At 44.4% G+C, this 16671-nt stretch overlaps 1 protein-coding gene across 2 annotated transcripts in view; it reads left to right on the top strand.

Annotated features, from left to right (window-relative positions):
• Nucleotides 1-16383, top strand: part of c4b (complement 4B (Chido blood group)) — a 171007-nt gene extending 154624 nt beyond the window's left edge. The window contains exons 37-41 of one of the 2 annotated variants that reach the window (XM_049480532.1): nucleotides 9741-9830; nucleotides 9928-10020; nucleotides 10139-10222; nucleotides 10492-10621; nucleotides 15821-16383. In XM_049480532.1, coding sequence (XP_049336489.1) covers nucleotides 9741-9830; nucleotides 9928-10020; nucleotides 10139-10222; nucleotides 10492-10621; nucleotides 15821-15962 — 539 coding nt within the window. In that variant the 3' untranslated portion in view covers nucleotides 15963-16383. The remainder of the gene's footprint in view (nucleotides 1-9740; nucleotides 9831-9927; nucleotides 10021-10138; nucleotides 10223-10491; nucleotides 10622-15820) is intronic. The other variant, XM_049480533.1, reaches the window with a different exon arrangement.
• The last annotated feature ends 288 nt before the right edge of the window (nucleotides 16384-16671 follow it).

Raw genomic sequence — 16671 nt, 5'->3', positions numbered from 1 at the left:
CCACACACTCCTCTTACCACACACACTCCACACACAGCTCTCAACACTCCACACACTCCTCTTACTACAAACACTCCACACACAGTTCTCAACACACCACACACTCCTCTTACTACAAACACTCCACACACACAGCTCTCAACACTCCACACACTCCTCTTACCACACACACTCCACACACAGCTCTCAACACTCCACACACTCCTCTTACTACAAACACTCCACACACAGCTCTCAACACACCACACACTCCTCTTACTACAAACACTCCACACACACAGCTCTCAACACTCCACACACTCCTCATACTACACACACTCCACACACAGCTCTCAACACTCCACACACTCCTCTTACTACAAACACTCCACACACAGCTCTCAACACACCACACACTCCTCTTACCACACACACTCCACACACAGCTCTCAACACTCCACACACTCCTCTTACTACAAACACTCCACACACAGCTCTCAACACACCACACACTCCTCTTACCACACACACTCCACACACAGCTCTCAACACTCCACACACTCCTATTACTACACACTCTCCACACACAGCTCTCAACACACCACACACTCCTCTTACTACAAACACTCCACACACAGCTCTCAACACTCCACACACTCCTCTTACTACAAACACTCCACACACAGCTCTCAACACACCACACACTCCTCTTACTACAAACACTCCACACACAGCTCTCAACACTCCACACACTCCTCATACTACACACACTCCACACACAGCTCTCAACACTCCACACACTCCTATTACTACAAACACTCCACACACAGCTCTCAACACTCCACACACTCCTATTACTACAAACACTCCACACACAGCTCTCAACACACCACACACTCCTCTTACTACACACACTCCACACACACAGCTCTCAACACTCCACACACTCCTCTTACTACAAACACTCCACACACAGCTCTCAACACTCCACACACTCCTATTACTACACACACTCCACACACAGCTCTCAACACACCACACACTCCTCTTACTACACACACTCCACACACACAGTTCTCAACACACCACACACTCCTCTTACTACAAACACTCCACACACTCCTCTTACTACAAACACTCCACACACAGCTCTCAACACACCACACACTCCTCTTACTACAAACACTCCACACACAGTTCTCAACACACCACACACTCCTCTTACTACAAACACTCCACACACACAGCTCTCAACACTCCACACACTCCTCTTACCACACACACTCCACACACAGCTCTCAACACTCCACACACTCCTCTTACTACAAACACTCCACACACAGCTCTCAACACACCACACACTCCTCTTACTACAAACACTCCACACACACAGCTCTCAACACTCCACACACTCCTCATACTACACACACTCCACACACAGCTCTCAACACTCCACACACTCCTCTTACTACAAACACTCCACACACAGCTCTCAACACACCACACACTCCTCTTACTACAAACACTCCACACACACAGCTCTCAACACTCCACACACTCCTCATACTACACACACTCCACACACAGCTCTCAACACTCCACACACTCCACATACTACACACACTCCACACACAGCTCTCAACACTCCACACACTCCTCATACTACACACACTCCACACACAGCTCTCAACACTCCACACACTCCTCTTACTACAAACACTCCACACACAGCTCTCAACACACCACACACTCCTCTTACCACACACACTCCACACACAGCTCTCAACACTCCACACACTCCTATTACTACACACTCTCCACACACAGCTCTCAACACACCACACACTCCTCTTACTACAAACACTCCACACACAGCTCTCAACACTCCACACACTCCTCTTACTACAAACACTCCACACACAGCTCTCAACACACCACACACTCCTCTTACTACAAACACTCCACACACAGCTCTCAACACTCCACACACTCCTCATACTACACACACTCCACACACAGCTCTCAACACTCCACACACTCCTATTACTACAAACACTCCACACACAGCTCTCAACACTCCACACACTCCTATTACTACAAACACTCCACACACAGCTCTCAACACACCACACACTCCTCTTACTACACACACTCCACACACACAGCTCTCAACACTCCACACACTCCTCTTACTACAAACACTCCACACACAGCTCTCAACACTCCACACACTCCTATTACTACACACACTCCACACACAGCTCTCAACACACCACACACTCCTCTTACTACACACACTCCACACACACAGTTCTCAACACACCACACACTCCTCTTACTACAAACACTCCACACACTCCTCTTACTACAAACACTCCACACACAGCTCTCAACACACCACACACTCCTCTTACTACAAACACTCCACACACAGCTCTCAACACACCACACACTCCTCTTACTACAAACACTCCACACACACAGCTCTCAACACTCCACACACTCCTCATACGACACACACTCCACACACAGCTCTCAACACTCCACACACTCCTCTTACTACAAACACTCCACACACAGCTCTCAACACTCCACACACTCCACATACTACACACACTCCACACACAGCTCTCAACACTCCACACACTCCTCTTACTACAAACACTCCACACACAGCTCTCAACACTCCACACACTCCTCTTACTACAAACACTCCACACACAGCTCTCAACACACCACAAACTCCTCTTACTACAAACACTCCACACACACAGCTCTCAACACTCCACACACTCCTCTTACCACAAACACTCCACACACAGCTCTCAACACTCCACACACTCCTCTTACTACAAACACTCCACACACAGCTCTCAACACACCACACACTCCTCTTACTACAAACACTCCACACACAGCTCTCAACACTCCACACACTCCTCTTACCACACACACTCCACACACAGCTCTCAACACTCCACACACTCCTCTTACTACAAACACTCCACACACAGCTCTCAACACACCACACACTCCTCTTACTACAAACACTCCACACACAGCTCTCAACACTCCAGCTCTCAACACACCACACACTCCTCTTACTACAAACACTCCACACACAGCTCTCAACACTCCACACACTCCTCATACCACACACAGCTCTCAACACTCCACAAGCTCCTCTTACTACAAACACTCCACACACAGCTCTCAACACACCACACACTCCTCTTACTACGAACACTCCACACACAGCTCTCAACACACCACACACTCCTCTTACTACACACACTCCACACACAGCTCTCAACACACCACACACTCCTCTTACTACAAACACTCCACACACAGCTCTCAACACTCCACACACTCCTCTTACCACACACACTCCACACACAGCTCTCAACACTCCACACACTCCTCTTACTACAAACACTCCACACACAGCTCTCAACACACCACACATTCCTCTTACTACAAACACTCCACACACAGCTCTCAACACACCACACACTCCTCTTACTACACACACTCCACACACACACAGCTCTCAACACTCCACACACTCCTCTTACTACACACACTCCACACACAGCTCTCAACACACCACACACTCCTCTTACTACACACATTCCACACACAGCTCTCAACACACCACACACTCCTCTTACTACAAACACTCAACACACAGCTCTCAACACTCCACACACTCCTCTTACCACACACACTCCACACACAGCTCTCAACACTCCACACACTCCTCTTACTACAAACACTCCACACACAGCTCTCAACACACCACACATTCCTCTTACTACAAACACTCCACACACAGCTCTCAACACACCACACACTCCTCTTACTACACACACTCCACACACACACAGCTCTCAACACTCCACACACTCCTCTTACTACACACACTCCACACACACACAGCTCTCAACACACCACACACTCCTCTTACTACACACACTCCAGACACAGCTCTCAACACACCACACACTCCTCTTACTACACACACTCCACACACACAAAGCTCTCAACACTCCACACACTCCTCTTACTTCACACACTCCACACACACACAGCTCTCAACACACCACACACTCCTCTTACTACACACACTCCACACACACACAGCTCTCAACACACCACACACTCCTCTTACTACACACACTCCACACACACACAGCTCTCAACACACCACACACTCCTCTTACTACACACACTCCACACACACACAGCTCTCAACACTCCACACACTCCTCTTACCACACACACTACACACACAGCTCTCAACACTCCACACACTCCTCTAACTACAAACACTCCACACACAGCTCTCAACACTCCACACACTCCTCTTACCACACACACTCCACACACAGCTCTCAACACTCCACACACTCCTCATACCACACACAGCTCTCAACACTCCACAAGCTCCTCTTACTACAAACACTCCACACACAGCTCTCAACACACCACACACTCCTTTTACTACACACACTCCACACACAGCTCTCAACACACCACACACTCCTCTTACTACAAACACTCCACACACAGCTCTCAACACTCCACACACTCCTCTTACCACACACACTCCACACACAGCTCTCAACACTCCACACACTCCTCTTACTACAAACACTCCACACACAGCTCTCAACACACCACACATTCCTCTTACTACAAACACTCCACACACAGCTCTCAACACACCACACACTCCTCTTACTACACACACTCCACACACACACAGCTCTCAACACTCCACACACTCCTCTTACTACACACACTCCACACACAGCTCTCAACACACCACACACTCCTCTTACTACACACACTCCACACACAGCTCTCAACACACCACACACTCCTCTTACTACAAACACTCAACACACAGCTCTCAACTCTCCACACACTCCTCTTACCACACACACTCCACACACAGCTCTCAACACTCCACACACTCCTCTTACTACAAACACTCCACACACAGCTCTCAACACACCACACATTCCTCTTACTACAAACACTCCACACACAGCTCTCAACACACCACACACTCCTCTTACTACACACACTCCACACACACACAGCTCTCAACACTCCACACACTCCTCTTACTACACACACTCCAGACACAGCTCTCAACACACCACACACTCCTCTTACTACACACACTCCACACACACAAAGCTCTCAACACTCCACACACTCCTCTTACTTCACACACTCCACACACACACAGCTCTCAACACACCACACACTCCTCTTACTACACACACTCCACACACACACAGCTCTCAACACACCACACACTCCTCTTACTACACACACTCCACACACACACAGCTCTCAACACACCACACACTCCTCTTACTACACACACTCCAGACACAGCTCTCAACACACCACACACTCCTCTTACTACACACACTCCACACACACAAAGCTCTCAACACTCCACACACTCCTCTTACTTCACACACTCCACACACACACAGCTCTCAACACACCACACACTCCTCTTACTACACACACTCCACACACACACAGCTCTCAACACACCACACACTCCTCTTACTACACACACTCCACACACACACAGCTCTCAACACACCACACACTCCTCTTACTACACACACTCCACACACACACAGCTCTCAACACACCACACACTCCTCTTACTACACACACTCCACACACACACAGCTCTCAACACACCACACACTCCTCTTACTACACACACTCCACACACACACAGCTCTCAACACTCCACACACTCCTCTTACCACACACTACACACACAGCTCTCAACACTCCACACACTCCTCTAACTACAAACACTCCACACACAGCTCTCAACACTCCACACACTCCTCTTACCACACACACTCCACACACAGCTCTCAACACTCCACACACTCCTCATACCACACACAGCTCTCAACACTCCACAAGCTCCTCTTACTACAAACACTCCACACACAGCTCTCAACACACCACACACTCCTTTTACTACACACACTCCACACACAGCTCTCAACACATCACACACTCCTCTTACTACACACACTCCACACACACACAGCTCTCAACACTCCACACACTCCTCTTACCACACACACTCCACACACAGCTCTCAACACTCCACACACACCTCTTACTACAAACACTCCACACACAGCTCTCAACACACCACACATTCCTCTTACTACAAACACTCCACACACAGCTCTCAACACACCACACACTCCTCTTACTACACACACTCCACACACACACAGCTCTCAACACTCCACACACTCCTCTTACTACACACACTCCACACACACACAGCTCTCAACACACCACACTCCTCTTACTACACACAATCCACACACACACAGCTCTCAACACACCACACACTCCTCTTACTACACACACTCCACACACACAGCTCTCAACACACCACACACTCCTCTTACTACACACACTCCAAACACACACAGCTCTCAACACACCACACACTCTTCTTACTACACACACTCCACACACACACAGCTCTCAACACTCCACACACTCCTCTTACTACACACACTCCACACACACACAGCTCTCAACACTCCACACACTCCTCTGACCACACACACTACACACACAGCTCTCAACACTCCACACACTCCTCTAACTACAAACACTCCACACACAGCTCTCAACACTGCACACACTCCTCTTACCACACACACTCCACACACAGCTCTCAACACTCCACACACTCCTCTTACCACACACATTACACACACAGCTCTCAACACTCCACACACTCCTCTTACCACACACACTACACACACAGCTCTCAACACTCCACACACTCCTCTTACCACACACACTACACACACAGCTCTCAACACTCCACACACTCCTCTTACCACACACACTCCACACACAGCTCTCAACACTGCACACACTCCTCTTACTACAAACACTCCACACACAGCTCTCAACACACCACACACTCCTCTTACCACACACACCACACACAGCTCTCAACACACCACACACTCCTCTTACCACACACACTATACACACAGCTCTCAACACTCCACACACTCCTCATACCACACACACTCCACACACAGCTCTCAACACTCCACACACTCCTCTTACCACACACACTCCACACACAGCTCTCAACACTCCACACACTCCTCTTACCACACACACTCCACACACAGCTCTCAACACTCCACACACTCCTCTTACCACATATACTCCACACACAGCTCTCAACACTCCACACACTCCTCTTACCACACACACTACACACACAGCTCTCAACACTCCACACACTCCTCTTACCACACACACTACACACACAGTTATGCAAGAATCTCAGTTCTTGCATAAGAACCTAGAACAGGGCCTTTAAGTCAGGGGACAAGGCAGGCCTTAGAAAAGCTAGAGCCAAGCTCTCCCAGGGCATTAGAGAGGCAACGTGCACCTACGCAAAGAAAATCCTCGCCCACGTCCAGGACACTGCTGACACTCAGTGCTTGTGGCAGGGCATCCGGGCCATCACCAACTATAAGATACCTCCACAGTGATTCCTCCTTTCCAAATGCGCTGAACACTTTCTACACAAAGTTTGAAGCACAGAACTACACGACGGCAAGGAAGACCACACCTCCTCCAAACAACCAGGCACTGTGCCTGTCCTCAGCTGATGTGCAGAGAATTGTACTCAGAGTCAACCCATGGAAAGCCCCAGGACCAGACAGCATACCTGGCAGAGTGCTCAGAAGATGTGCCTCAATGACTACCGTCCTATTGCACTTAACCCCATCATCATGAAGTGCTTTCAGAAGCTGGTCATAAGGCACATCAAAACCCATCTGATTAGAAAACTGAGCTTGCTGGGCCTGAACTCCACCCTCTACAACTAGGTTCTCAATTTCCTGACAGATAAATCACAATCAGTCAGGATTGGAAACAACACCTACAGCACCAGCATACTAAGCACCGGTGCCCCCCCAGGGCTGTGTGCTCAGTCCACTGCTGTTTACTCTGCTGACTTAAACCACATCATCAACTTTGCTGATGACAAAAACTTTAGTTGGCCTCATCAGCAAGAACGATGAGTCAGCATACAGAGAGGAGGTGGAGTGGCTGATGGACTGGTGCAGAACCAATAACCTAAACATCTCTAAACATGGATTAAACCAAAGAGATGGTTGTTGACTTCAGGAGAGCTCCAGGTGTCCACCACCCACTGAAAATCAATGGCTTTGCAGTGAAAATTGTGAAGAACACCAAGTTCCTCTGTGTTCACATTGCAGAGAATCTCACCTGGTCCCTCAACACCAGCTCCATAACCAAGAAAGCCCAGCGCTTACTTCCTGCGGAGACTTAGGAAAGCACATCTCCCACCTCCTATCCTCACCATGTTCTACAGAGTAACTGTAGAAAGCATCCTGAGCACCTGAATCACCGTCTGGTTTGGGAACTGCAACACCTAAGACTGCAAGACCCTACAGCGTATAGTGAGGACAACTGAGAAGATCATCAGAGTCTCTCTTCCCTCCATTACAGAGATCTATACCACACGCTGCATCCGCAAAGCCACCAGCATTGTGAACGACCCCACCCACCCCTCACACGGACTCTTCGCTCTGATGCCGTCCGGAGCCTCCACTTCCAGGCTCTGCAACAGCTTCATCCACCAGGCAGACTCCTCAACACACAGAGACAGAGCTTAACCTCCCCACCACTACTTATCCTAGCTGACCACCCCCCCCACCACTCTTCACACACACAAAGACTGTACTTCACACACACACACTCTCAGCAAACAGAGACTGAAATGTTTCTATTCCTATCAGCAATATTTACTGCTACTTCCAAATAACTATAAACTTTCTACCTCAGTAACTGCTGTAATTATGTATATTCTTTATGTTACAGTATGTTGCAAATCTCTACAACTTATCCTCACTATACACATTTCATTTTACCGTATCGGTACAGCACTGTCCTGTCTGTTAAATTGTCTCGTCTTCTTTATTTATTGTATTCATTGCAATGTTGTAGTTGCATTATCGTTACACCTTGCACTTTATGTTTATCTATAGTTTGTTGTTCCATGTTGCATCAGAATTTCATTACAATGTGTACCTGTACTTATATGTAATGAAAATATCCTCTTGACTTGAGGTTGAATCAGAGAAACTGATTATTTTGAAGTGGTCTCTTCATTTATTTAAATTTGTAATTATTATTACATGATTATATGTCTGAATATAATATGAAGGGAGAGAGCCAGAAGGTAACATAGACAAGAAGGCACTCTAAAACACTGGCATCCACCCACTCCACCACAAACCTGAGTGACTGTGTGCAGTGGGAGAACAACAGCACCAGCATCTCAGTTCACCACAATGTTCATTAACCTCTGGATCTGCAGCCTTATCCAAAGCTATATATGTGTTTTTGGTGTATTGATGTATATATCTGCAATTAAAGGTGTATATATATGAAGTTATGATGGTCAGTATAGAGTGCTTATAATAGGCTTATACATTCAGTAGTTTTTGGGGTACTGAGAACATAGAGAACCCTCATCTCGGATCTGTAAATGTAGCCCAACTGAAATCCATATAAGGATGTTATTCCATAAGTACACCTTTAAGGCCGCACCCACATGTACAAAATCTATATTTGTGTTATTAACTGATGTAGATACTAATGCTTTCTCTTTTTGCTCACAGACAGACGGTGCTCTGTGTTCTACTCTGCCCCCAAACGGAGCAAACTGGTGTCTGTAATCTGCTCAGAAGACGTCTGCCAGTGTGCAGAGAGTACGTCCCCTATCTACACTTCTGTTACATTGCTGATACTGATCCGTTTATAATAAATACTGCAGATGCGGGATTCTAATGAGCCATGTGTTTGCAGGAGGCTGTTTTACAGAAAAGAAAACATTTGAGTCGAAGATTAAAAAGGAGGAACGTTTCAAACACGCTTGCTACCAGCCTGTGATGGATTACGGTATTTCCTGCAAGACATCACAAAGTGTCCACACATTATTTTCACTCAGATTTGCTCAGGGTTTTGAAAAGAACTCAGAACATAATACAAAACTGTGCTTTTCGCTGGTGTGCTGTAGGTTTGGTGGTTACTGTGAAATCACAAGAAGAAAAGGGAAACTTTCAGATGTTCTACACCACAGTGGATGAAGTTCTCAGAAGCAGTATGTATTTATCACACTTCTAAATAGTTTGGAATGGAAATGCTATTCATGTGTATTGTAATTCAGCAAAAAATCAGTTTGGGTTAAAATATTGTCAGTTATTACAGTCACTGAAAATAAAATGTACACACACTGCAGGTTTTTACTGAAAGTAAATGGCATAAGATTGAGTGAGTTAGGCTCAAGATACAGTAGGATGTTTTTTTTGCATCAGGTTCGGAGGATTATGTATGGTTAAGCTACATTAACTCTGCTATTCTGACCCACAGAAAGCAACACTTTGAACGAGGGTGTCATTCAAGTGTTTGCTAAAAGAAAACACTGCAAGGGTCAGCTGGAGACAAACCACACTTATCTGATCATGGGCAAAGATGCCTCCAGTACTGCCTCCAGAGGACCGTGAGTGTTAGCAGCAATATTGTGTATAATAATAATTATAATATGTAATATTAAATATTATAGCATTGTGATACACAAAGAATATAGATTATAGATGTCTAAAAAGTTGTATCAAAGCCATGGGGTCCTGAATTTACCCTCTTTAGATATGGGGACATGTTTAAAGGCCATTTAAAGTCTACATTAAGGATACATGAGCTATGGAGAAAACATTGGGGTAGAGCCTGCATATACATGAATCTTTGGCTGGGATTGAAATAGAGCGAAACTCCTTCATTAGTATTGCACTACATAAGGAGAGGATCAGTCTGAGTCTTGCTAGTTCCCAGATAGCAACACTACGTTGACCCAACGTTGGCAAATGTCGCCTATGTCGCACGTGGAAATTCGACGTCAGACCAACGCTTAGAACCTTGGATTAAGGTTGTTAAGGAGCGGAGGTCGGCATCAAAATGCCAACGTTTTTCTAACATCAGCTCTACGTTTGTCTTTAGCTTATTCCCAACCAGCTAAAGCCTTACACACGAATATTGGAGCAATTGTGCGTGTGCATTCACGGGAAACAAACAAAAACCCACACATGGCACAGAATACAAACACACTCACACATTTCTATTAGAGCAGCGAACACACACACACACACACAGCAGCCTGCCGTGGTCCAGTCCTGCTCCAAAACTGGTGCACACATTTTTTTGGGTATGTGTGTGCACGCTCGTACAGAGCGCTACACCTTTCACGGGGTAGCGACTTGAACCCGAGTTTGGGCATAACCTACAGACCAACGTGGAGCTGACGTTGGAAAAACGTTGCATTTTGACGCCAGCCCTTTATCCAGTTGTGAAATGCACTTTTACTGTATAATAGTAAAACTATTGCTAGCATATTTACTGCATAAAACCAGTTTGCTGTATAAATGGAAATTACAAGTAACTTTTACTTATTTTTTTAACAAAATACTTTATTGTACTTTCTGAAATTAAAGGAATATTATAGGAGTATGGTGGCCGTCGAAATTTGACGTCAGACCAACGTTGGTCTGTGGTTATTTTTAGAACGTTGGATAAAGGTCGTTAAGGAACGGAGGTCGGCGTCAAAATGCCAACGTTTTTCCAACGTCAGCTCCACGTTGGTCTTTAGCTTATTCCCAACTAGCCCAAGTCTCACACGAATATTGGAGCATGGCTGAAACATGGCAAGTTACTGTGTGCGCGTGTGTGTGCGCAAAGACAGACATATAGGACACAGAACGCAAACACACTCACTCATACATTTTTTAATAGACCAACGAACGCACACACACACACACTACAGCAGTTTGCCATGCTCCAAAAGTGGTGCGCGCATTTGTTTGGGTAGGTGTGTGTGCGCGCTCATACAGAACGCTACACCTTTCTCAGGTAGCGACTACAATAGTTTGGGCATAACCTACAGACCAACGTGGAGCTGACATTGGAAAAACGTTGGCATTTTGACGCCGATCTCGTGTGTGTGTGTGTGTGTGTGTGTGTGTGTGAGAGAGAGAGTGTGTGTGTACACGGAGAACTTCAGCTAACACAGGTGAAGTTTAATCCTTTAAATCATACTCGTTTGCATATGTTAATGCACACACTGTACACAAGAAATTATGAAGAATGCTGAGGTTCTGAAGCGCGTGGTCATTTCACCCAGGGAAAAACGACCGTTAATTCAGGCTTGTGTCTGTTTATATTTAAATTAGTTAAAGCTGAATTCGCCTAAACACAGTGGGATAAACGCAGCGGGGTAAGATTAAATTAATATAATATATAATAATGTATAATATAATGCTGTTATTTAAAAGATCTTTTAAAGCATTGTAAATTCACTGTCTTGTATTTTATTGTTTCATACAGTATATTTTTGTGTCATACTTTGTACGTATTGGAACAATACAAAACAATACAGAACAAAATGCAAATTTGACATAATTTCACACAAAACACAAAATGGACTGGACAAAATTACTGGCACATTTTAAAAAGTGAATATAGAACTTAGGTTTCAAGCACATGATGCTTGTTCAAACTCACTATAAAAATCAAACCTGAAACTATGTAAGGCCAAGTAATAATTACATCAAGTTAAAATATGTAGCATTACTTCTACATAATCTCTTTCTGTTTAATTATTAATTAATTTAAAATAACTGAAAGAAATTTTGTAGAAGGAATGCAAAATATTTTTACTTAATGTAATTATTACTTGGCTTTTAAACTACTTTTAAACTTTATAAAAAATGCACTCACTAGCAATAAATATGTATAATTTTTAAATGTAAATAATTTATATAGATTCTGTCTTCTCTTTCTCTTTCAATGACTGTTTTTTTATATTAATGTTAGTTATGTGTCACATACATGTTTTTATTTTCCCTTCAAAATACATTCAATAAGTTATTTTAGCAATCATCTATTGTTGGTTATTTCACGTTCTTGATAAAGGGTTATTTAATACATAAAATTCTTTTTACATTCAGTTATACAAATTTGTGGGCTAATAGATTTCACTATATAAAGCCTTGCTAATGTTAACTGGTCAGAAACCAACATTAGGCCAACATTGGCCCAACATCTAACATTGGTTGACACCCAACGCCAGGCCAACGTAGGCCCAACATCTAACACTGGTTGGCACCCAACGTCATTCCAACGTAGACCCAAAGTCAAATATTGGTTGACACCCAACGTCAGGCCAACGTCGTCCCAACGTCAAATATTGGTTGACACTCAGCGTCAGGCCAACGTAGTCCCAACATCAGGCCAACGTAGGCCCACTGGCCAAAATGACATTGGACCGACGTGATTGCCCAACGTCATGCCAACGTAAACAATGTCGTGCTATCTGGGTTAGCTTCAGTCTGCAGATGTAATCTGAGCGTAATCTGGTAATGTAGTGTCTAATTTTATTTTTAAGATAGCTGTTTTTAGGGAACCAAGCCCCAGCACCCCAAAAGGTGCAAAATTTTTTTTTAAATGTGTGTCTATGCTAAGCAAAAAATGTTCAAGTCTTTAAAAACAATTGATCATTAAAGTAAATTATAGCCTCACTATACAAATGGTACAGTCCATTCTGTCTCCTCTCTGCTGTGCACTGAGTGTGCACAGACAAAATTAAACAGTCTTCTTTATACTGTCACTGTTTGACACTTTTAATTTAGTAAGCTAATACTGCACCTTGTCAATCAGTCACTGTCCCATGTTAAACTGGAGTGTTTAAACTAGACAGGTTATTCCCACTCCTACTGTGTGTATGTGTGTGTGTGTGTGTGTGTGTGTGTGTGTGTGTGTGTGTGTGTGTGTGTGTGTGTGTGTGTGTGTGTGTGTGTGTGAGGCAGGTTGAGGTTCAGGTTAAGGTTCAGAGAGGATGTAAAGGTAAATAAATAAATTATGGGATTTCATTCTTCAGAGTGAGCAGGTGCCCTGAGAAATCCATACTGAGTTTTGAGTAGCTTTCTGTTCTTAGCTATTTAAATTAGACCAGATAATGGAGGATGCTGCTGTGGAAGAAATATAAAACTTTTCCTTCAACTGTTTTACCTTCTTGTCTGCTGAAAAAATATTTAAAATTAAAGTAACACACCTGTCTCCTGTGCATTATAGTTTGTCTAGTTTTAATTAAAATGATTTTATTTCTTGAGTACTCATCACTCTAAAACTCTGCTTCATATGTAGCGTAGATTAGCACTGTGCTCTTTTCTAGCACCCGAGTTTTGAAAGGGGTGGTTTTGACAATTTGGGGGTGGGGTCAGGGTCTCCTCCCTTAGCAAATGCTATTGGCTGATATCTTAAGGGTTTGTGACTGTCAGCCTACCTCCAAGAGCCAGAGGAGGGCAGAGAAAGAAGGACAGCAGGAGAGTTAACTGGCTATGCTAACATCCAAACAACCCACTCTGCCCAGAGTGACAGGCTCTCTTTCAGCACCTGGAGCGACCTGCCTTCTGGTGCTGTTAGCCCGTCTTTAGTGCCCGGAGTGAACGGCTCTCGTTCAGCGGCTGGAGCGTGAGAGCCGGTCTCTCCAGGCGCTGAACGAGAGCTGCCAGAGGGTCGTCACTCCAGGCACTAAACGAGAGAGCCGGTCACTCCGGGCACTAAACCTGGGCTAACAGCGCCGGAGGGCCGGTCGCTCCAGGCACTGAGCGAGAGCAGGTCACTCCGGGCAGACAGCATCTTAGGGTCAGTCACTCCAGGAGGGCCGGTCGCTCCAGGCGCTGAACGAGAGTCATTCACTCCTGGCAGACAGCGACGTAGGGTCAGTCACTCTTGTTCAGTTGCTCTAGGCGCTAAACGAGAGCCGCTCACTCCAGGCAGACAATGCCGGAATGCCTGTTAACCTGTGTTTTGTGCCTGGATTGAATGGCTCTCATTCAGCACCTCGAGAGACTGGCTCTCACGCTCCAGGCGCTAAATGAGAGCCATTCACTCAGGGCACTAAACAGGGGCTAACAGCGCCGGAGGGCCGGTCACTTCAGGCAAAAAGCCGGTCGCTCCAGGCGCTGAACAAGAGCTGGTCACTCTGGGCAAACAGCACCGGAGGGTCAGTCTCTCCAGGCGCCGAACGAGAGCCGTTCACTCCGGGCACTAAAACAGTGCCACAGATTTTAGAATCTAAAGCTTTACAGATTTTTAGGAACATAAGCCTCACATCAGTGAACAATATGGGAAAATATGGAAAATGCAAAGGATCTAGCAACTCGTAACTATCAAGTCAAGTAAAGTCAAGTAAAGTAGTTTTACTGTCAGTACTGCATATGTACAGGACATACAGAGGATTGAAATTACGTTACTCTCCTTCTCAAAGTTACAACAAGTACAGCAAGATACAAATATAAACATAAAAGAATGAGACACACTAAATGTACAATACAACAAGGTCACAGATTAAGACATACATGAGACAAGAGACACAAGCCAATCGTGCAATAGTGATGGGGGATTAAAACAGAACCCGTATAAACATATATAGAGGCAAAATATCACTGGCTGTAGTGTGTCTGATGTTTTCTCTAAATTACTAGTGCACTGCAGAAGTTTAGAATCACATTCAAATTCCAGGGCACTACAGCAGTATTGAGTCAACTTATCTACTTAACTTGGCTAAAACCTAAACAGCCATCCATTTTAGTCACTGCCTTTATATGACAACAATATGATGTTTAATATTGATTTCTTTCTCTTCTAGGACTCAGTATCTACTGGACTCAAATACGTGGGTCGAGCAGGAGCCTAAACCTGACAAATGCAAGGCATCAGTCTACAAGCTACTCTGCAAAGGGTTTAAAGATTTTCTGAAAAAGTACCAAACTGACGGCTGCGCCCAATAAAGACCAGAGCACATTAAACAGGAATTACACCAATAGTCATACAGTACATCATTCTGTGCATGGGGATGAACTCGTTTAGAATAAGGGCTGGAGATGAACTCATGCTTCAGATGTTCAGATGTCTTTTCACCACCACTGTACACTGTGCAAGATTATCTAGAGGAAAAGTTCAGAAATATTATTTTCCATTCTAACTGTTTAATACTGTAAAGAATGTTGGATTATCAGATTTCTCCTTTGATACTTGCCCTGTACACTGCAATGACACATAGTTAATCAGCAATATTATTATAGAGATATGGGCCATATCATATAGCCCAAGTCATACATGTCACACAGCTAGGTTCTGCTTTGTTTGTTTGCTTGATCTAATTTCTGTATTTAGTTTTACTTCATCAAAATAAAATAATAAATCAATTGAGTGATGTGTCTTATATATTTAATGCCTAAACATACATTTAATTCTAAAACCTGTTGTTCATTACCTGCAATACATGATTCAGTAGCTACTACAATGGTTTGGTTTCCACTATACATAAGTTTAGTATCTACTGTGCATGATTCATTATCTGCTATAAACGATTTATTATTTCTGACAAATAATTTCTATTTCTATATATATATATATATATATATATATATATATATATATATATATATATATATATATATATATATAGTTATTATGTAACTGTTATAAATATTTATA

This window comes from Astyanax mexicanus, chromosome 6 (assembly GCF_023375975.1).
Source record: "Astyanax mexicanus isolate ESR-SI-001 chromosome 6, AstMex3_surface, whole genome shotgun sequence".
Classification (NCBI taxonomy): Eukaryota; Metazoa; Chordata; class Actinopteri; order Characiformes; family Acestrorhamphidae; genus Astyanax; species Astyanax mexicanus.
This window is presented reverse-complemented; position numbering and strand designations above follow the sequence as displayed.